General features: G+C 42.1%; 1 protein-coding gene across 1 annotated transcript in view; it reads right to left on the bottom strand.

Moving 5' to 3' along the window:
• The window catches only part of LOC108910863 (J domain-containing protein CG6693), a 66,854-nt gene extending 59,232 nt beyond the window's left edge, over window positions 1–7,622 (bottom strand). Inside the window, exons 1-2 of the mRNA XM_018715608.1 lie at window positions 7,414–7,622; window positions 6,804–7,316 (exon numbers count right to left, since the gene is read on the bottom strand). Of these exons, the coding sequence (XP_018571124.1) occupies window positions 6,804–7,316; window positions 7,414–7,507 (607 nt within the window). The 5' untranslated portion in view covers window positions 7,508–7,622. The remainder of the gene's footprint in view (window positions 1–6,803; window positions 7,317–7,413) is intronic.
• Between the last annotated feature and the right edge of the window lie 16,263 nt (window positions 7,623–23,885).

Genomic DNA, 23,885 nt, shown 5'->3' with positions numbered 1-23,885 from the left:
AAGCAATAGTACGCACGTTATTGTGGCGGCGTACTTCCAAATTTAGTAAAGAAGTTATCCTTACTTCTAGGGCTCCCTCGAGAGACCCACATTTAATAGTAGAGTCAGTGCTTACTACAAGACGTCTACAAGACTTTCGGAGCAAAAGAGCTTGCTCCGACATTGTCGTACGGGGAAGATGAACCCCTGCGACGCGACTACGAAATCCAGTGCTACGAGGATTGGTGCCCTCGAAGGTAATACTACGAATAATAAATTAGATCGTGTGAGTATGATCAAGACTGAGCTGGACGAGACCTCGTCCCAAATCGGAGAGACCAGCGGTCACACGAACTGCCCTCACACCTGTTTGCCGGCGAAAGATCTCTCGACATTCGGGGTGAAAGAGGAAATGGCCTCTCCTGCCAACGCTATATCGATGCTCCGCGAAGAGTCTGAGGGACCGAAGATGGTGGCTCGCGGAAGTACGCGGCACGGCGCAGCCACAGCGCCGTACGCGTTGAGGTCCGCTGCTACGCGAGTTACTGGCACCATCTCGACCACCCCTCACGACGCACTCGCGGATCCGAGTAGCAACCAAGAGTTACCACGAAGTGGGTCACCCACAGATACTCGGGACGAGGTTCAACCTACGTACCAACTGGTAGGGTCCGGGGAATCCCATGAGTCCAACCACGGTTCACGGTCTGGCCCCGATAGCGGCCTACCTCCGAGGTCGGGTGTTTCGGAACGTGAGCTAGCCGTCGGTGACGACGCTACAGTTCATTCAGCTTTTTTACGAAGTGGTATCCAGCGGGAGCAATGCGCATCGCGTTCGGGTGCCATAGTAAGCGAAAACCCCTTAGCCGACTACGTCATAGGTGACGAAGCCGGCCTTTTTTATCAAAACAATACTTGTACGTCGCCCGTCCATTCTCATGATTTCCCCCGAACATACGATCATCGCCTAAGTGGTCCATATCAAGAAAGTCTAACCCGACACGACGCTCAACGCGGAGCTCGACCTTCTTCGTCGAGATCTCCCCCGCGAGCTCGTGTCCTAGACACCACGTCTGTAGGTCATATCCACCACAGATTCCAATCGTCAGAGAATATAGTGCGACCGGGCGTCGATAGCGACGATCCCCGTGAACTCCGTGCGTTCCTGCCGCGGAACCCGGTCAAGGGAACTAACATCCCAGATCACAGGTTGCGACATGGTTTCCAACGTGGAGCTCGATTAGAACTCCCGATGCCTCCACTGAGGACCCATGCCGACCAAACACAACATTCAGATCATACTTCACGACATGGCGCTCGACGTGGGGCTCGAAGTCCTGCTTCGACGTCTTCGCGGCGAGCCCATGTTACAAATTCCCCGCACAATTCTCAAATATTAGGCACAAACGGTCATATATCGCGACATGGCGCCCAGCGTGGAGCTCGATTAGAACTCCCGAGGTCTCCACCAAGGGCCCATGCCGTCGTGGCCGATACAAACGATCATATTCCTCGACATGGCGCCCAACGTGGGGCTCGATTCGAACTTCCGATGTCTCCACCGAGGGCCCATGTCAATGTCGATATGGTCGGTCATTACGATCATATTCCTCGACATGGCGCCCAACGTGGGGCTCGATTCGAACTTCCGATGTCTCCACTGAGGGCCCATGTCAATGTCGATATGGTCGGTCATTACGATCATATTCCTCGACAATTTGTCATCAAATTCAAATGAATTTTTGACAGCTAACACAGTGCAAGTTTTTACAAGTTAAGTGTTGCGACCTACAAAGTGAATAGCCTACTACACAATTATACGAAATATACCTAAATTAATATGTAATAATAATAGTAAATAATACAATTGTTTACTTTGAAAATAATTATTCTTAAACGTTTTGATATATAAGAAATTAAAAACTTAAATTCAATAACAAATGTATAATAATTTTATAATTAAAACGAAATAAGTTGATTGAACTCGAGAGAATATTCTACCAATTAGCGTTAATTAAAATTCTAAGCAATGAAGTTATTGGTTTGATCCGTCGACGGTGAATGATCCCATCATCAATCTCGAATTTTCCCATGATAGTTATTTTTTTATATTATACCTTTTATAATTTCTGTCCACATCGATTTACTATCATTGAAATTATTTTTATTAATACAAATTACTGAAATGTTACTTATGGCTTACTGAAATGTATATAGAGTATATTATTAAAGTTATCATCTTGCCCTACACCATGAGCATTACAATTTGGTTACTTATTACTTATTACTAAAGCATAGTTTATGCCCCGTTAGTAAAGGTGTCTCTAGTCGTGTTCTCCAATTTCTCTCCCTTTCATTTGCAATCCTTTGAAATTAAGTTACTAAGTATCTCAAACTTATTTGTAGGAGCAAGAATTCAAATAAAATGAATATCTGGAGAAAAGAAATATAAGCGTTTTATATTGATTTGGTAATAACATACTTCAACAATTTAGCATAGCAAATGATTCAACTTATCCCAACTAACCTAACTTTATATAGAATATTTGTTTAGATCAGACTTTTTTATATCAAATAAAGAATTATTAGAAAATTAGAACTATTATTATATTAGAACTGGGACTTTATGTAGAAATTTATGTTAACTATTTACCTACATAAAGTTCTTTTTATATTAAATTTTAAAAAATGACCTAATTTCTAATTGTTTTGCTTTTCGCTATTTTAGATTAGTCTATTTCTGCTACTATGGCTAAACAACGTTACCAGGAGACGAGCGACCTCCAACCTGGAAATTTTGCCGAACCCCCATTTTATCGTGGGGTTGAAATCTTTTACTTGCCTATACTTCGCGGTCGAAATTATAGAGTGACTCGGACATAATATAAAAACACTATTACCATAAAGCGTATAAAATAATTTTTATAACGATTCAATATTATTTGTCTTGTATTAAATGTGCCGCTCTCTACGCATGATAGAATCTATAATCGTCCATAGACCGAGTTAAACTGAATCTATATTCTATCTCTGTCTTTTGCACTTGGTAGGGAATAGAGAAATGCTTTTTTAATGGGTGTAAAAAAACACAACCAGGACATTTTAAAAAGTTGTAATAATTAAAATGGATCAAAATGCCGGTTGTAGCAAATGATTAAATTTTCCATATTTTCTATATCTTGTTGCCTTTTATGCAGACACGCCAATGGATTTTCATTCCCCGCATGTTTCATCCTTCTTACTAGTCCAAAAGCTAGTGATGAGTCACTCTATAATTTCGATCCTGGAATATAGCATTGTTTGGACAAAGAACCAACGGTTTTACATCCTTTCCAAGGGATAGTATATCTTCTTATAGAAACCTCATTTAAATTTGGATAGCTTCTGTGAATTCACCGACATACAGGATACAGGCCACTAGAAAGGGGATGAGCATCATAAGCCTTCCCCGGATAGTCAGTCGTTAGATTGCACTCATATTTATAATTTCGAATACTAATAATCTCTATAAGAATTCTAATTTTCTAATAATTTTTTCTTAAAATTAGCTTTTTTTTATTTATTATATTTAACCCAATCTAATTTTCTTATTTTGCTTGTCTACACATAAATTTAGATCAGGTTTCTTTAATTAAATTTAAAAAAACTTAATTTCTACACTAATAATTCTAATTTTCTGATAATTGTTACTACATAAACCCAAGTCAAGTTTCGTATTACAGCGAATTTGGGCGACTTGCACTCGCTGTGTACATCAATTCACAAAAAATCGATAAGCCCATGGCAATAATCAAAATTATTGCATGATTTAAAATAAAATATCTTACAAACGACTACTTATTATTCTATTTATTATTTATTAAATTAAGTACATGTCACAATAATTTTCACCTATTTTTTTACTCTGCAAATGATCTTTTATAAAAACAAATATTGTCATTATTTGTTATTTATAGGTATGTCACATGATCAAACGAATATAAATCTCATATATCCATGTGCAGATTTTTGTCAATCAAATATAAGGATAATTATTAGCTTTGAGGATACATTGGTCGAACACAACACTGTGGCACTTTGCATTTGGTGTATACTAAAGCAATAACCCGAATTCACTATTATTAATATTATATTAAATAAATATATTTTCCCTTTAAATTTCTGGAAATGCCTATATTTCCCAGGAATTATTAGATCTCTAATTACATGATTTTTAAATTATACTGAGCGAGTCAGTTTTTTGTAGACAAACTTTAACAGGATATAGAACACATGTTTTTAAAAAGAAAAGTTCCTATAAACATATGTCCTAGAAGCCTTCGTTTTCGAGATACAGAGTGTTGAATATAATTTTTTTTTTCTTGAATTTTCATTATCTTATAAATGAATGCTTAGATTTTTTTCATGTTTGGGGGATAATGCCTATTAATTAAGGGGAATAAAACAAGCGATAAGAATGTTCAAAAACTTGCACAGTGACGGAGTGTAGGGGATGCTCAACCCCTTTCTTAAACAGAACTTCTACGTCAATGACTATTTTTAAAAAAAACTGTTATTTTCATTATCTACATACAGTTTAACAAAAATAATGTCCCTTCTTCTGTTTCGAAATTCCTGTGCGTTTCCGAGTTATTTTAATTTTTAGTAGTTGCTGTGGTACTAAATGAATTTATTTATTATCAATTATCGGCTAAATATTTAATTCTTTCATATGAAACCTACCTAAATATGGTTTGTTAAGGATTCTAAAAAACCGAAATCTCTTATTCTTTATCTCTTTCCAATGTAGTCAAAATAAATATTTGTAATTTCAAGCCATACTCAAATACAAGACTTTTATAAGTTGAAATCTGTTTAGTACACTAATTTTAACAATCCTTATTTATTATGTGCTGTGTAAATACTAATTACAAAAAAAAAAAACATTGAATGAACCAAGGACCATATGTACAGTTTCGTTTACTGTACTACCACTATGATGGCATAAAACTTGATTTACATATATTCAAACAAGCTTTATGAAGTGGACTGTATATTTATATAATTAAAAATGTAAATCTTTAACAAAGATGTGTACGAAGGCCTGTTGAGGCAACATGTCTCATGACATTACATTGATGTTAACGTTTATGGAGAAATTTTTTGAATTTATAACAATACTTAATTAACTTCTTAAAACTTTTTGGCAATATAATGTATTATATGTATGTAATGTAACAGATTTCAACTTATAAAAGTCTTGTATTTGAGTATACCTTGATGTAACAAATATTTATTTTGACTACATTGGAAAGAGATAAAGTATAAGAGATTTTGGCTTTTTAGAATCATTAACAAACCATATTTAGTTAGGTTTCGTTGAAAGAATTAAATATTTAGCCTATAATTGATAATAAATAAATTACTTAATGTAGTACCACATCAAACACTAAAAATCAAAATAACTCAGAAACGAACAGGAATTTCGAAACAGAAGGGACATTATTTTTGTTAAACTGTATGTAATGAAAATAACAGTTTTTTATTAAAATAGTCATTGGCATAGAAGTTCTGTTTAAGAAAGGGGTTGAGCACCCCTCCACTCTGCCACTGTGCAAGTTTTTGCACATTCTTATCGCTTGTTTTATGCCCCTTAATTAATAGGCATTATCTCCCAAACATGAAAAAAATCTAAGCATTCCTTTATAAGTTATAATGAAAATTCAAGAAAAAAAATTATATTCAACACCCTGTATCTCGGAAACGAAGCCTTCTGCGACATATGTTCATAGGAAGGACCTTTTCCTTTTTAAAAACATGTGTTCAATCTCCTGATAGTTTGTCTACAAAAAACTGACTCACCCTGTACATATACTAAAAATTGATTAAATAACTATATTTTTCCTTTAAATTTCTAGAAATACCCGTTTTCCAGGAATTATTAATTTCAATTACATGAGTTTTAAATTCTATATGCCTGTAGTGTTATAGTGATAATTCAGGTGTTGAGTGCAGAGTAGGTACATGTCGAGGTACATATTATCGTTTTGATTTTTTCGCAAAATTAAATTAGATCCCACAAAAATAACTTCAGATACATGTTCGACGCCTTGAAAATAGGAGAGAATGCAATTCTCGGTTGGACTATAGCTCTTGGGTACCTGGCATATCTCCGTCAAAAATGAATATAAAAATCTGAAATTTTAGGGGTGTACTCTAGATGGGGAGACCTAAGAGCGCACGTAATTTCAACTCACCCCTTCCACCCTAGGGGGTGCGGAGGGGGTGAGGGGTGGTTTTTTTTAGACGTACACTATTTATTTTGCGATTTTCGGATTCTACACGTAAAACTACCCCCGGACACGCGTTCTTGCGGGTTCGTCTAAAAACCACCCCTCACCCCCTCCGCACCTGCTAGGGTGGAAGAGGCGAGTTGAAATTATGTTCGCTCCTAGGCCTCCCCGAGACCTCAAATTTCAAATTTGTATATTCATTTTTGACGGAAATTTACCCAGGTACCCAAGAACTATAGTCATCAAAAAAACGACAAAGTCCATACGAGGTGGATTTTGGTTTTTTTGCTAATTCGCCAATAATGCATTTCCGGGGGTAGTTTTACGCGTAGAATCCGAAAATCGCAAAATAAGGGTAAGTCCCAAAAAAACCACCCCTCACCCCCTCTGCACCCCCTAGGGTGGAAGGGGTGAGTTGAAATTACGTGCGCTCTTAGGTTTCCCCATCTAGAGTACACCCCTAAAATTTCAGATTTTTATATTCATTTTTGACGGAGATATGCCAGGTACCCAAGAGCTATAGTCCAACCGAAAAATTAAATATTTACTTACTGTTTATCAATTCCGTTTCCTGTTTTTCTTTTTCCCATTTTTTACGTCTTTTAATTTTTCTACTTTTATTTTCATTAAAGAATGAATTATACTTTTCCACTTCACCTTTTTCTACGAAACTTTGTACAATCTTAATGATTCTTTCTTCGCTATCACAATTACTAAAAGGTACCATTTCAAGAATTCCATCCATGTTACCTCTCGTAGAAATATATGCCTTTTTAATGTCTTTTAATTCAATCTCAGATCCAATGTATTCTTTTTCATAATTTTCTATATCTTTGATATCAATCTTTTTAAACATAGATCGCCAGTAATCCACCCAATTAAATGATGCATCAATTTCTTCATCAAATTCACCAAAATCGTCATACAATTTACGTTTTGTATCATCTTGAAGAATCGAATGAATTTTTCCAAGTACTTGAAATTTTTCAGTTGCCACCTTCTTCTGATCTTCTTCAACACGATCAGGGTGGACACACAGTGATAGTTTATGATAAGCTTTTTTTACTAGAAAATATAATTACGTACTAGAAAATTAAGTTTTAATTTTATAAATAAATTAGGTATATTTAAATATATCCTATTACCTACTCATGGTACTTACTTTCTTTATCAGATGCAGTAGGACTTACTTTCAAAATTTCATAAAAATTAGTGCTACCAAAAAACTTTGTGCAAACTATTTTAAATTCCGACATTTTTGAAATATAAACTACAACGGTCGATAGTAAAAAACAAGTAAATAACACTTATAATTTTTTTTCACTTACACCACAGAATAAGGTTATACCCATGGTGTGTTATCTTTTATGGACACAGTTGTACTCTTATTGATAGTTGGAGAACTTCTCACAGAGGACGCTCCCATCTAAAATTATGTCATCTAGCCATCTCATTCTAACCACATCTTGTCATTTATAAGCGTTCTGTGGTTACCTCCAATGTTGTTCGTGGTTTTTCATGTTTGAGTTTGACATTTTATACCTTGTGTGTGTTCATATACATACTATAATAAGTATATGTGTGTGTTAGTTGTGATTTATTAGTGTTTTGATAATTGTTGATAATATATAAACTTGAACTGTAATAGTCAGTTTTAGTGCTCTGCTGTTTTTAACAGGTAAGATATTTATGCTGCAAAATTTTCAAATTTCATATGCACACCTAGTTTAGACAAGGTAAAATGTAGAAAATATATGTAAAATTGTAATTTAAAATTTCTAATGTTATGCTTTGTGTTGATTAATAATTATAAGCTTTTCTTTTGACTATTAACTACCCTAAATACTGAAAGGAATAAAGAATAAGTACTCTATTTTGAATTCATTAAACGTAACTCTATTTTATGCATTATAAACAGTTAATTGTCTTAAATTAATACCAGAGATTAAAATAAATATATACATTTAGGCGTTTTCTATACAAGATATCCATACATTTTGATAGTAAACTTTTATATAAAATTCGATAATGGTACAATTTTTATTGGGTTATACCTGCTACAGTATGTAAGGACACTCAGTCTACTAGGCATCGATTTCCTAATCCGAAAAAGGAAATGGGAAGGTTCCAGAAATGGGTAGAAGCTTGTGGCAATACAGCTTTAACAACCTTAGCACCCGATCTTATATATCGATCATATAGGTTATGTGACATTCACTTCAGAGGATAAATCCACAAATATGTATCTTCAAGAAGGAAGTAAGGTAGTCCCTATGCTACACTTATCTTTTCCTGCACCACCAACTATTAATAGTTTAGGAGTTGACATACCAACATCCACCATTACCCATGGTAAACAATTTAAAATTGTAATATCGCCATTATTCCATGGCTAGAAATTGGCCTCAATGATTTGGGATCGAGGGGGATTATCCCTCTTTATCCTGCCTCATCTCGTGTAGGCCTGGACAGCCTTCGTAGGTGGGCCCCATCCGTCGTCTACCCCGACCGCAAATGCGGCCGGTGTAGGCGCTTTGTGGGACCTCCTTTTGTCCTGGCTGGGCCCCGCCGGCTAGGGCCCTTTCTTCTGGCGCTCTTCTTGCTTCGCCGGCTCGTCTGTGTAAACCCCGGGGGTAGTGTCATGTTTATGTGTGGTATGGTTGGGTAGGGTAGTGCGGCTATGCAGCCTGGGATGCGCTTTGCTAAGGTGGCCCTTAGGCTAGCGCGGGAGGGGAGGGTTAAGGAGGGTATGGGGGGTGTGTATGTGTGTGTGTGTGTCGTTGTCTTCGTTTCTTGATCCTGGCTGTCTCTGAAACAGAAAAGGTTAGCGGGCAGGGGGGGGGTCATTGGGGTGGTCACCCAGGGTCAAAAAGTTGGTGTCTAGGTCTTTTGTGTTTGTCGGTCACGTCGGGTACGTAGTCAACGGCTTGCCTGAGGAGGGGATTGTCATGTCTAGCGGCTACGTCAAATCGTTTCTCCGCGTTTTGTCTTATTGTCTGTGTAGCGTTTGTGTATTGTAAGTCTCGTAATATGTCAGTGTTTCTTACGTACCAGGGCGCGTCGGTGGCCGTGCGGAGGGCTATGTTTTCCACAGCCTGTAATGACTTTAAGTGGCTTTTTGCCGCGTGACCCCACGCCGTGGAGGCGTAGGTTAGCTGCGGTTGAAGTACCACCTTGATAAGCGTTCGCTTATTCCTTAAACTGAGGGTGTTTCCACCTTTGAGTAAGGGATAGAGCCTAGCCCTGGTGGTCTTCGCTCGCGCCACCGTCTCCACGATGTGCGGTTTCCACGTGAGACGCTGGTCCATCGTCACGCCCAGGTATCGTGTTTGTCGATTCCAGGAGATGGGTTCCTGGGATAGTGTCAGTCTGTCGAGGTTTTGTGGGATTTTTCGTTTGGTAAAAAGGATAGCCGAACTTTTGTTGGGATTAATTTTGACTTTCCACCTGTTGCACCAGGTTTCAAGTTGGTCTAAGGAGTTTTGGAGGAGGGAGACGGAATATCTAGGATCTACGGATTGGGATGTGATTGTCAGGTCGTCGGCGTATAAGTATATGTTGGTGTTGGGGGGATGTGGGATGTCGGAGTTGTAAATGGTGTATAGGTGTGGGGACAGGACGGTGCCCTGGGGGACACCGGCCTCCATGGGACGGGTGGTGGAAAGGGAATCTTGGATTTGGATGCGGAATTTTCGGTGGTGTAGGTAGGATTTTATGAGTTTGGTAAAGGATATGGGATATTGGTTGGTGAGCATTTTCATCAGTAGGCCTTCATGCCAAACCGTATCGAAGGCCTTTGCGACGTCCAGGAAGACAGCACCAGTGTACTGTCCCCTGTTGAAGGCCGCCGTGATGTGCTCGGTAAGGCGAAGGATTTGGAGTTCAGTGGAGTGATTGGGTCGGAAGGCGAACTGCTCGTCTGGAATGACTTGCAGTTCTTGGGAGTGGGTTCTTAGACGGGTTAGGATAATTTTTTCTACCACTTTGCTCATAGCCGGGAGCAGGCTAATGGGCCGGTAGTTGGATGGGATGGTGTGATCTTTGTTGGGTTTTGGGATAAGGATTATGTTTGCTGTTTTCCAGCGGGTAGGGAAGTGTCTTAGTCTGAGTGTCGCGTTTGTTATGTTTAGTAGGGCCATGAGGCCCTTGTGTGGTAGTCGTTTAAGTGTCGTGTTATGTATATTGTCGGGTCCGGGGGCTTTTCTGTTTTTAAGTCTGCGTATTGTCAGTCTTAGTTCGTCAGGTGTTGCGGGGGGGATTATGTCATTGTCTGGCTCTCTGTCGACGCGTCGGGCCGCGCGCTCAGCCACTATCTCGAATTCCTCGTCTTCGTCGGGCAGCTGAGGCAGTCTACACTGCAGTTCCAGGCTATCGGCGAAAGCCTCGGCCTTTTCCTGGTTCGTGTAAACCACCCCCACACTACCGTGGATTGGAGGAATTTTACGGCGAGCGGTCTGTCGCAGGGCCCTCTGCGTTTTCCAGAGGCTGTTGTCTTGTGGATCCAGCGACTCCAGGTGCCTAGCCCAGTTATCCTGGGCCAGTTCATCCAGAGCCGCCTTCACCCGTCTGTTAAGTACGTTTAAGTCATGTCTGTGTCGGGGGAGGCGGGTGCGGGTGGCAAGCCGTTTCGCACGTCGTCTGTCACGTATTAAGTTTTTTATGTCATCGGGGAGGGTGCCCCGGGGGTTTGTCAGTCGGGGGACAATAGTCTCCGTCGTAGTCTGAGTCAGGGCGTTTTTAATGTCAGTCTCAAGGGAGAGGATTGCCGCCTCCAGATCATGGGTGGTTTCGATGACTGGGAGCGCCATGTTTCCTTGCATTACTGTTCGGAAACGCTCCCAGTCAGTGAACCTCCTCGTGAAGGTGCCTTCATATCTCTGTCTTCGCCCCAGATCCAGAAATATTGGATTGTGGGCGGAAGACCCTTCGTATTGGGTGGATATTTGGGCATTTAACGGTATAGATTTTAAGAGGGCAATGTCGATAACGTCGGGGCGTCCTACGGGTCCGTAATGTGTCGGTTCTGTCGGTCCGAGTATAGTCAAGTCGTCGTGTCTGTCTTGGTAATTCAGCAGGACGCGACCTCTTGTGGTCGTCGTCCCGCTGTGCCATATGGGGGACTTCGCGTTGAAGTCCCCGATGGCAATTGTCTGGGGCCAGGAAAGGATTTTGTCTAAGTCATTGTCAAGTAGTGGTAGTCTGGGTGGGTGGTAACAGGACACCACCGCAACGTCTCCATGCCGTAGCGATCTCACCGCTATCGCCACGGCCTCTGTGTTTTGAGTTTGGAGCCGCTGCAGCGGATAGTGGTCGATGCACTTCTTTACTATGAGTGCAACACCACCCCCGTTACGGTTTCTGTCATGTCTGTATATGTCATAGTCAGGGATGGAGGTACGGGATGCCTCGCTGAGGTAGGTCTCCTGGACAGCCATAACGTCTATGTTTAGACGGTTCAAGATGTCCACGAGTTCCGTTTTTTTGGCCCGGAACCCGTCAAGGTTCCAGGACGAAATTCTCAGCGAGGAGGGTTGGGAGGGCCGACGAGCCATTAGAAGTCGAATAATTTTTGCATATTCGACACCATGGTCGTCAGCTGGACGCAGAAGTCCTGAAGACGCTTTGTTGCGTCAATCAGGGCCGCCGCGCCCGGTTGGGAGGGTGTCGTGTCTGTGTGTGCGTGTGGTGAGGTGTTGTGTTTTTGTTTTTGTGTGTTTTGTGTTTTTCTGGTCATGTCAGCGTATGTGCGTCCTGGGGTTGTGTTTGGGGTGGGTAGGAGGGGCTGTCTGTGTGTTTGTGTAGTGTTTTGTGTCGTGTGTGTGTCTGTGTTTTGTGTTTTTGTGTTTTTAGCTTTGGGGTACTGAGGGCACCCCATATAGCTGGCGGGGTGTGGCCCGGCGCAATTTGCACACCTGGCGGGCGTGTCTTTGGCCTTTTTGCATACGTGCGTGCTGTGGTTTTCGCCACATTTTACGCACTTTGGCTCAGCTGTGCACCGGGTCTGGCCGTGGCCGAACCGCTGGCACCGGTGGCACTGTGTGGCAACCCGCTGCTTTCGCTGCAGCTCTACTCGAACCACGAGCGAGCAGCAGCGGGTTACCTTCAGGATGTCCTCCTGGTCCTGTGGGGCCTGAACTAGGACCAGGGGCATTTCCTGTTTATTTTGACGGCTCGCCATGCGGTGCACTATTGCGCCGGGGAACCCTTGTCTTGCGAGGTCGAGTTGGACCTCACTTGGCGAAACACCCGCAGGTATTCCGCGTATCACCACCCTCAGCGTTTTTTCTTCGCTGAGGGTGAAGGTGTGGTACTCCTCGCCTTTGTCTGTCAGTGTCTTTGTCAATAGTCTGTGGTCATTAGGTGTGTTTGGGTATATGGCTATACCGTCTTTAGTCAATTTGGCTTTTGTGTAGTTAATGTTAAGTGTCGTGAGTATTTTTTGTACTTGCGTCCACCGTTCTTGCTTTCGCAAGATTACCGGGGGGACTTGTTTGGTTTTGTCTGTCTGTTTTTGTGTGTTTTGTGGGGTATTTTGTAGGGCGCTTGTGGAGGGTGTAGGTGTCGGGGGGCGCGTGTTTGGTGTTTGTGGTCGTGTTTTGTTTGTTTTGTCTGATTTTTTAAGTCTGGGGGCTTCGTCCTCGCTAGAGGATTCCGCTGTGTGTTTTTTGCGTTTCTCTGTGCGTGTGTGTGTGGGGTGTGTGTGTGGAGGGTGTGTGTGTGTGCCTGTCTGGGGTATATTGTCTGTCATTTGTTTGTCGATAAGTTTGTCGAGTTTTTGGTGTAATTTAGTGGTGTTTTCGTCCGAAAGTTTAATTGTTTTTTGCAAATCGACGATTTGCTGTGTCATGGTTAGTATTTGTTGGTATTGTCGGGTGTTTTGTTCTGTCAGTTCGTGTATTTGTTGTTTTAGCGTCTCGTTTTCATGTTTTTGTGTTTGTAACTGTTCGTATAAATCTGTTTTATTGGTCATATTATTTGGTGAAGCGGAGACTCTTGAAGAGGGTCTTTCGCTGTCTGTATCGTCCATGTATATGTATATGTTCTCCTCGTTTTCGGAGTCCGACATTGTGTGCGTGTGTGTGTGTATGTGTGTGTGTGTGTGTGTGTGTGTGGGAAGGTGTGTAAGTGTTAGTCGTGTGGGGATGCCCCCTTACGGGGGCGTACGTGTCTTTTGGTGTATTTGTCTGTCTGGTATATTGTTTGTCGGGGGTCGCAATTTTAAAGAAATGTATTCTAAAGTAATGCAAATAACTGATAAATAAGTAAAAACTTACCTGGGCATAACCCCGGGACAGGTGCCTGCAACAAAGATGCCGACGGCCTCTATGCTTAAGCCGGGGATTAGGTCGGTGATTAAAAGGAACGAAAGGGATTCTTTCCAGGTAGCCTTAATAAAAGCAGGTAGATTTTGCTCGTTGCAATCACTTCACCTCACAAACAAACACGTCTGCTCAGCTCGGCTATTCGCTCTGAACTGAAATTGTAATATGAAACTATTTGTTATATATAATTTATAATTTTCAGAAATAATCGAAGATGCATTACTTGAAGAGCAAGATGTGCCGTTACATATCTACAGCAAACAAACAAAGATATCCCATGATCAACCATGAAGGGATATTATCACCATACATCAATTTTGTAGAAATTGTAAGTTTTACAAAATACTCTGTATAACACCAAAATGTGTAGATAGAAAGCAAAAGTCCACACCCGAAAAATAATCGAAATCAAATAATACGTATTCGAGTTTTTTACAAAATTCAAAAAATTTTCACGAACTTCACGAACTTTGAGGCCATCTAGCGACCAAACAAAGCGATTTCGGATATAGGTGAATTAGCCTAAATCTGCCTATTTTCAGTCCACGAATCTGTGGTTTTCCGTTGTACACGTTATTCTGGGACACCCTGTACATAATCATTTATGTTTACGATCACTTTAAAATCTTCATAAAGCAGCTACGTGAACATGCGCGAAGTTGTAAACAAATTCAAAATAGTCAACAATGTCAGACAAATTTGAAAATATTTGAGCCACTAATTTGAAATTAAAATGTATACCTACTTTAAAATTTGGTTACTTGTTAGGTGGGTACTTTAAGAATTTTTTTAATCTCGATATATAACAGTTTATAATTTATTATTTATTATTATTTTTATATGTTTACTTAAGTGCCCTTATCTTTATTTTAGATGTGTGTTATTTATAATATAATGTACTGATTGTCCACTTATAACAGTGTTTGTACTGTTTCTTTTTTACAATAACAATAAAGAAGTTATAAATTCTAATTGTCCCTTTTATTAACATGAATGAATGATCCAAGGAGATTAGGACTATCTGTAAACAAGAATAATGTTTGTTTTAATAAATGTTATTTTTGTTTTTCAGGTTGTCCTAATTTCTTATTGGATTTGGCAATTTACATAAAATTAAATAATTATTATTTCCGCCTATGGGTGGGGGGTGTTTAGTTGGAGAACTTCTCACAGGTATCGCTAAACGCATACTTATTTTAATACATGGCAGATTCCTATCTAAACTCTCTGTAATCTATGGCTATACCACAGTCACAGTACGTAAATTATGTACTGTGGTTATACCATATGAGTAACTATTTAAAATTAAATAAGAGGATATTATGTGTCTTCTGTCGGCAGCAGCCGCACAGTGCGCCATCTAGAGGTGGGTCGTACTCGTATGATTCGCGCGCGCGCGCCATTATTCCATGGCTAGAAATTGGCCTCAATGATTTGGGATCGAGGGGGATTATCCCTCTTTATCCTGCCTCATCTCGTGTAGGCCTGGACAGCCTTCGTAGGTGGGCCCCATCCGTCGTCTACCCCGACCGCAAATGCGGCCGGTGTAGGCGCTTTGTGGGACCTCCTTTTGTCCTGGCTGGGCCCCGCCGGCTAGGGCCCTTTCTTCTGGCGCTCTTCTTGCTTCGCCGGCTCGTCTGTGTAAACCCCGGGGGTAGTGTCATGTTTATGTGTGGTATGGTTGGGTAGGGTAGTGCGGCTATGCAGCCTGGGATGCGCTTTGCTAAGGTGGCCCTTAGGCTAGCGCGGGAGGGGAGGGTTAAGGAGGGTATGGGGGGTGTGTGTGTGTGTGTGTGTGTGTGTCGTTGTCTTCGTTTCTTGATCCTGGCTGTCTCTGAAACAGAAAAGGTTAGCGGGCAGGGGGGGGGTCATTGGGGTGGTCACCCAGGGTCAAAAAGTTGGTGTCTAGGTCTTTTGTGTTTGTCGGTCACGTCGGGTACGTAGTCAACGGCTTGCCTGAGGAGGGGATTGTCATGTCTAGCGGCTACGTCAAATCGTTTCTCCGCGTTTTGTCTTATTGTCTGTGTAGCGTTTGTGTATTGTAAGTCTCGTAATATGTCAGTGTTTCTTACGTACCAGGGCGCGTCGGTGGCCGTGCGGAGGGCTATGTTTTCCACAGCCTGTAATGACTTTAAGTGGCTTTTTGCCGCGTGACCCCACGCCGTGGAGGCGTAAGTTAGCTGCGGTTGAAGTACCACCTTGATAAGCGTTCGCTTATTCCTTAAACTGAGACTCGTATGATTCGTATCGTTGATACGAATCTTTGCAGTGATACAGATGGTACGAATCCGCAAGAAAAAAAAGATTCGTATATTTCGTACCACCGCGTCGCGACCGTGTTTTCGTATAACAAGGAGTCAGAGTCTCGGATTAGAACGAAATACAGCGCGATGCGATTGGTAGTTAGGGTTGATACGAATCCCAGTACGAATTCAGAACTGTGGTAACGGTATCGTGATGTAGGTACCCCACGTTCTGTATTAGTTAATCTAATATTATCCTGATTTAAATTAACTGAGGGATATTTATTTTTAATATGATTAAATTGGCAGATGAACCACCTTTAGTTGAAAAAAAAGTTGAACAAAAATTACCTTTATAGGCGAAATTTTCTCAACGTGGTTCCAAATAAATCTTCTGGTTTTATTCATAATGTGTTAGTTAATTCTCACCTGTAATATTTAATATATTTTAATTAAAGACTACAATTTAAAAACCATTTAAATATAACCTCAGAACTCACAATCCAAGAAAATAACAAACAGCATCGATTTAAATTAAAAGAATCAAAAGATTTTATTTATTATTCAAATTACGAAATTGCGCTGGCACGAGATGCGAATTATCTCTTATTGTGAATACTGAATATACGATAGTGATGTCAATATTGTATTTATTCGTTACTTTTTATCCGTTACTTGAATAAGTAACGAATACTGAGTAATCGATGAGAAAAGTATTCGATATTCGATACTGATACTTTTTAAGTAGAGATTCTTCTCCAAGTTTCGATACATGTAATTACGATAATTGGTAATACTCGGAGTCGGTTCGAAATATTTACTGAACGCGTGGATTTCAGATTTGGCTCATAGATACAATATTTTGTATCGGGTCTCGGAATATTTATCATGTACTCGTTCGACAAGTATCACAAGGAAAAAGTAGTCGCGTAGTTGCGCCATTATTCCATGGTTAGAAATTGGCCTCAATGATTTGGGATCGAGGGAGATTATTCCTCTTTATCTTGCCTCATCTCGTGTAGGCCTGGACAGCCTTTGTAGGTGGGCCCCATTCGTCGTCTACCCCGACCGCAAATGCGGCCGGTGTAGGCGCTTTGTGGGACCTCCTTTTGTCGTGGCTGCCCCGCCAGCTAGGTCCCTTTCTTCTGGCGCTTTTCTTGCTTCGCCGGCTCGTCTGTGTAAACCACGGGGGTGGTGTCATGTTTACGTGTGGTATGGTTGGGTAGGGTAGTGCGGCTATGCAGCCGTGTATGTGTGTGTGCGTGTGCGTGTGCGTGCGTGTGCGTGCGTGTGTGTGTGTGTGGGCGCGCGCGCGCGTACGGGTGGGTGCGTGCGTGCGTACGTGTGTGGCGGTGGCGGTGGTGGTGGCGGTAGAAACAAATGGGTCAAAACAGACATGTCGCGGTACGAGCGGTATATTTAATTCGAATAACGCCACCGCTACCGCCACCGCCATTGCTACCGCGTTTGTATGCGCAGGCCTTAAGGGTCCCTCAATACTCACACTTCCACTTGTGTCATAAACAACACTCGATAGTCCCTTAGGTGAGATCGCGAGATGCTGAATATGTTTGACGATACTCGGACCGACAGAACCGACACATTACGAACCCGTAGGACGCCCCGACGTCATCGACATTGCCCTCTTAAAATCTATACCGTTAAATGCCCAAATATCCACCCAATACGAAGGGTCTTCCGCCCACAATCCAATATTTCTGGATCTGGGGCGAAGACAGAGATATGAAGGCACCTTCACGAGGAGGTTCACTGACTGGGAGCGTTTCCGAACAGTAATGCAAGGAAACATGGCGCTCCCAGTCATCGAAACCACCCATGATCTGGAGGCGGCAATCCTCTCCCTTGAGACTGACATTAAAAACGCCCTGACTCAGACTACGACGGAGACTATTGTCCCCCGACTGACAAACCCCCGGGGCACCCTCCCCGATGACATAAAAAACTTAATACGTGACAGACGACGTGCGAAACGGCTTGCCACCCGCACCCGCCTCCCCCGACACAGACATGACTTAAACGTACTTAACAGACGGGTGAAGGCGGCTCTGGATGAACTGGCCCAGGATAACTGGGCTAGGCACCTGGAGTCGCTGGATCCACAAGACAACAGCCTCTGGAAAACGCAGAGGGCCCTGCGACAGACCGCTCGCCGTAAAATTCCTCCAATCCACGGTAGTGTGGGGGTGGTTTACACGAACCAGGAAAAGGCCGAGGCTTTCGCCGATAGCCTGGAACTGCAGTGTAGACTGCCTCAGCTGCCCGACGAAGACGAGGAATTCGAGATAGTGGCTGAGCGCGCGGCCCGACGCGTCGACAGAGAGCCAGACAATGACATAATCCCCCCCGCAACACCTGACGAACTAAGACTGACAATACGCAGACTTAAAAACAGAAAAGCCCCCGGACCCGACAATATACATAACACGACACTTAAACGACTACCACACAAGGGCCTCATGGCCCTACTAAACATAACAAACGCGACACTCAGACTAAGACACTTCCCTACCCGCTGGAAAACAGCAAACATAATCCTTATCCCAAAACCCAACAAAGATCACACCATCCCATCCAACTACCGGCCCATTAGCCTGCTCCCGGCTATGAGCAAAGTGGTAGAAAAAATTATCCTAACCCGTCTAAGAACCCACTCCCAAGAACTGCAAGTCATTCCAGACGAGCAGTTCGCCTTCCGACCCAATCACTCCACTGAACTCCAAATCCTTCGCCTTACCGAGCACATCACGGCGGCCTTCAACAGGGGACAGTACACTGGTGCTGTCTTCCTGGACGTCGCAAAGGCCTTCGATACGGTTTGGCATGAAGGCCTACTGATGAAAATGCTCACCAACCAATATCCCATATCCTTTACCAAACTCATAAAATCCTACCTACACCACCGAAAATTCCGCATCCAAATCCAAGATTCCCTTTCCACCACCCGTCCCATGGAGGCCGGTGTCCCCCAGGGCACCGTCCTGTCCCCACACCTATACACCATTTACAACTCCGACATCCCACATCCCCCCAACACCAACATATACTTATACGCCGACGACCTGACAATCACATCCCAATCCGTAGATCCTAGATATTCCGTCTACCTCCTCCAAAGCTCCTTAGACCAACTTGAAACCTGGTGCAACAGGTGGAAAGTCAAAATTAATCCCAACAAAAGTTCGGCTATCCTTTTTACCAAACGAAAAATCCCACAAAACCTTGACAGACTGACACTATCCCAGGAACCCATCTCCTGGAATCGACAAACACGATACCTGGGCGTGACGATGGACCAGCGTCTCACGTGGAAACCGCACATCGTGGAGACGGTGGCGCGAGCGAAGACCACCAGGGCTAGGCTCTATCCCTTACTCAAAGGTGGAAACACCCTCAGTTTAAGGAATAAGCGAACGCTTATCAAGGTGGTACTTCAACCGCAGCTAACCTACGCCTCCACGGCGTGGGGTCACGCGGCAAAAAGCCACTTAAAGTCATTACAGGCTGTGGAAAACATAGCCCTCCGCACGGCCACCGACGCGCCCTGGTACGTAAGAAACACTGACATATTACGAGACTTACAATACACAAACGCTACACAGACAATAAGACAAAACGCGGAGAAACGATTTGACGTAGCCGCTAGACATGACAATCCCCTCCTCAGGCAAGCCGTTGACTACGTACCCGACGTGACCGACAAACACAAAAGACCTAGACACCAACTTTTTGACCCTGGGTGACCACCCCAATGACCCCCCCCCTGCCCGCTAACCTTTTCTGTTTCAGAGACAGCCAGGATCAAGAAACGAAGACAACGACACACACACACACACACACACACACCCCCCATACCCTCCTTAACCCTCCCCTCCCGCGCTAGCCTAAGGGCCACCTTAGCAAAGCGCATCCCAGGCTGCATAGCCGCACTACCCTACCCAACCATACCACACATAAACATGACACTACCCCCGGGGTTTACACAGACGAGCCGGCGAAGCAAGAAGAGCGCCAGAAGAAAGGGCCCTAGCCGGCGGGGCCCAGCCAGGACAAAAGGAGGTCCCACAAAGCGCCTACACCGGCCGCATTTGCGGTCGGGGTAGACGACGGATGGGGCCCACCTACGAAGGCTGTCCAGGCCTACACGAGATGAGGCAGGATAAAGAGGGATAATCCCCCTCGATCCCAAATCATTGAGGCCAATTTCTAGCCATGGAATAATGGCGCGCGCTGAATTTGTGTTGGCAACATTTACAAATCCGGCCGATTTGATTGGTTGTGCGCGCGTATAGCTAGAGATAGCGCGATGTACAAATTGCTGCATTACCTATTGCAATTTCTATCGTGTTCAGTGTTTTACCAGTGTGATATTATTTAAATATATTTAAAAATGGATAAAACTGAGTTAAGCGAAGATCTATTGTAAAATACGTTTACTCAGTTTCATTTAGAAATAAATAAACAAAATAGTACATTAGGTAATAAGTGTTGCAAAAAGCATTCTATCAACTACACTTAAGTCGAGGGCCCTTAGGCGCAAACTCACCTTTAAGGGAGAACTATGAATACGGGCCTACGTCTGTTGTGTTTGTCGGTCACGTTGGGTACGTAGTCAACGGCTTGCCTAAGGAGGGAATTGTCATGTCTAGCGGTTACGTCAAACCGTTTTTCCGCGTTTTGTCTTATTGTCTGTGTAGCGTTTGTGTATTGTAAGTCTCGTAATATGTCAGTGTTTCTTACGTACCAGGGCGCGTCGGTGGCCGTGCGGAGGGCTATGTTTTCCACAGCCTGTAATGACTTTAAGTGGCTTTTTGCCGCGTGACCCCACGCCGTGGAGGCGTAGGTTAGCTGCGGTTGAAGTACCACCTTGATAAGCGTTCGCTTATTCCTTAAACTGAGGGTGTTTCCACCTTTGAGTAAGGGATAGAGCCTAGCCCTGGTGGTCTTCGCTCGCGCCACCGTCTCCACGATGTGCGGTTTCCACGTGAGACGCTGGTCCATCGTCACGCCCAGGTATCGTGTTTGTCGATTCCAGGAGATNTTATACACTTTTAACCTAAGGTTAAAAGTATCATCTTTAGCTCCTAGAATTAAAAGTTAATACTTTTGTTATTAAGATACCATTGTTTTCTCAGTAAGGAAAATGTCAACCTTAGATACTTCTGGTAGTCAAAAAATGTCATAGTTTTGTGACGGTTGGAGAAAAAAACCTCTTTATATCTAATCTTGCATCTGTCCCATCCGACTGCAGCAGTACATCAATCAATCAAACACCCTCGAGAGCAAGACGGTGAGAAATAGATAATATGTTTAAACCTGTTTTTAATTATTCTCCATTCCCTACCCGCAAGGAACATTAGTCTGATACATTTTTGTGTAAGTTGGCGCTCGAATAAATAACAATTTTAAAATTTTCCTTTAATGTTTATCAATTGGTCACATACCTGCTGAAATCCATGTTAAGACAGAATCACGATACTTTGCCTCCACTATAAGAGTTGCTGTCCATTATCTTATAACTTTCACTTCAAAATACAAGGTGGACCATGGGAGCGGGAAGTTTTGAAAACGACGTATTTCCGAAAGTAACTGTATTTAATTAAAACAAAGTATAGCAATAACAAGATAATTGTGTGCCATTTTTATTTCTTAAAAATTATGCCTGCTAAATGGCCTCCTCTTCTCTCCATACAATCTTGAAGCCGAACGTTGAAATTCTGCATAACACGACGCAACATATTCAACGGAATATTAGCAATTTCTTCCCGAATTTTCACTTTCAGCTCCCGAATATCTCGTGGTTTGTCAATGAACACCTTGCTTTTTAGATAGCCCCACAAAAAGTAGTCGCATGCCGTAAGATCTGGCGATCTTGGGGACCACTTAATGTCTCCATGTCTGGAGATAACACGACCTGGAAACAATCTTCGCACGGAATCCATTGATGCTCTTGCGGTATGTGAAGTAGCGCCATCTTGCTGGTACCAGCTATTGTTCTGTGAAAACATATTCAGTTGCTGTGTAAGGAACTGGTTAATCATGTCAGTATAGCATGCAGAATTGACTGTTAAATTTTCATTGTGATCCTCAAAAAAATAGGGACCTATGATTCCCATTGAAGATATTGCGCACCATACTGTTACCTTGGGGATGTGTAACGGCTGTTGATGAAGTTCTTGTGGATTTTCCAAAGCCCAATAACGGCTGTTTTGTTTATTGGTACAGTCAGATAAATGGAAATGTACTTCATTAGAAATCCATAAATTGTGAACGTCAAGTTCATGCTGCAGCATCGTTTCAGCAAAATGTAGACGAACAGGAAGATCTGTTGGTTTCAATGCTTGGACAATCTGGATTTTGTAAGGATGAAAATTGAGATCCTTGTGTAAAATTCTAAGAAAAGTAGTCCTAGATAAATCCAAGGCCTGGCTTTGTTTTCGACTTGAACGTTTTGGACTGCGCTCTACAGATGCTCTAACGCGATCAATGTTTTCACAACTTCTGACACTTCTGTTTGATCCCTTATGTTTGACATTTTCAGCTGATCCAGTATCTTCAAATTTACGAACCCACTCCTTTATGGCAGGGGCAGATGGAACTCTCACGTGTCGAGCAATGTTGAAATTGCCGCTGTGCTGCGACCACACAATCATTATTTTTGTAGTAAGATTTAATCACAAAACTACGTTGTTTGCCGTATCATTGTCCCATGATTACTAAATGGCATAAAATAACAGATAATTTGTCAAACAAATTCGCGGCATCCTATGCATAGTAATGAAATAATAACATTTTCAAAACTTCCCGCTCCCATGGTCCACCTGTTATAAACATGTTGGTACCATCATAACTTATTTCCTACCTATGAAATTTAATTTTTTCTCCACTTAAACGTCTCTGTACGCAATTTATCGCAGAACACGATTGCACCATATTTAGTTTTTACGAATCTTTTACATACACTAACTAAATCACACAAAAATTCAGGAAATCAATCAATAATGTCAATACATGACATTTACTTCAAAGTTTGTTTGTACCGGTATACCCGTGTAACATCATTTGTTTTACCGGTATTTGCCTCAACTAGCTTCATCTGCCTTGCACACATCAGCGCGATTGACCTCTCTTTCTAGGGCCAGTCCATAGTTTACTAGGTCTATGCCGTGCTAAGGGATATATTTTCCACAGCCTGTAGTGACTTTAAATGGCTGTTTGCCGCGTGACCCCACGCCGTGGAGGTGTAGGTTAGCTGCGGTTGAAGTATCACCTTGATAAGCGTTCGCTTATTCCTTAAACTGAGGGTGTTCTCACCTTTGAATAAACCCGGCCACTCACGTTCCGGTATACCTGACAGGAATACCTGTTCAGGTAAACATGACAAGCTAACCTGAACTTGACATTGTCCATATACGTAGCGGCGTACCTGAAAGCAATTCTCAGTTGGACTTTCAATCATGTCCGTACAACGCGACTACGACGATGCTGTAGCGTTAGTAGGTCTTTTTCTCCTAGGGAAAAAGAAAAGAAAATCACGACAAAAGTGGTATAAAGAATGGTTATTACAAATACATGAATACAGTCACGTTAAGTTGCTAAAAGAATTAAACGCAGAGCCTAAAGATTATCGCAATTATTTAAGAATGGATGAAACAACTTACCTAATAGTTCAGCATTCTGTCACGGATTAATGTTTTTGCGGAAATTATTACCAGGACNGTTATTACAAATACATGAATACAGTCACGTTAAGTTGCTAAAAGAATTAAACGCAGAGCCTAAAGATTATCGCAATTATTTAAGAATGGATGAAACAACTTACCTAATAGTTCAGCATTCTGTCACGGATTAATGTTTTTGCGGAAATTATTACCAGGACAAAAAAAATATGACCGTATAGAAAATTAAATTTTAAAATGAGTTTATTATTCTTTAAACTCGATCCAAAATGGCGAACATGGTTAAAAAAAATCGCAAAGTTACAAAAAACGGTTTATCTAAAATTACTAAAAGCACTTATAGCACGGATTGAAAAATTTTAAATGAGAAAG

Source organism: Anoplophora glabripennis, unplaced genomic scaffold, assembly GCF_000390285.2.
Source record: "Anoplophora glabripennis isolate ALB-LARVAE unplaced genomic scaffold, Agla_2.0 scaffold656, whole genome shotgun sequence".
Classification (NCBI taxonomy): Eukaryota; Metazoa; Arthropoda; class Insecta; order Coleoptera; family Cerambycidae; genus Anoplophora; species Anoplophora glabripennis.
This window is presented reverse-complemented; position numbering and strand designations above follow the sequence as displayed.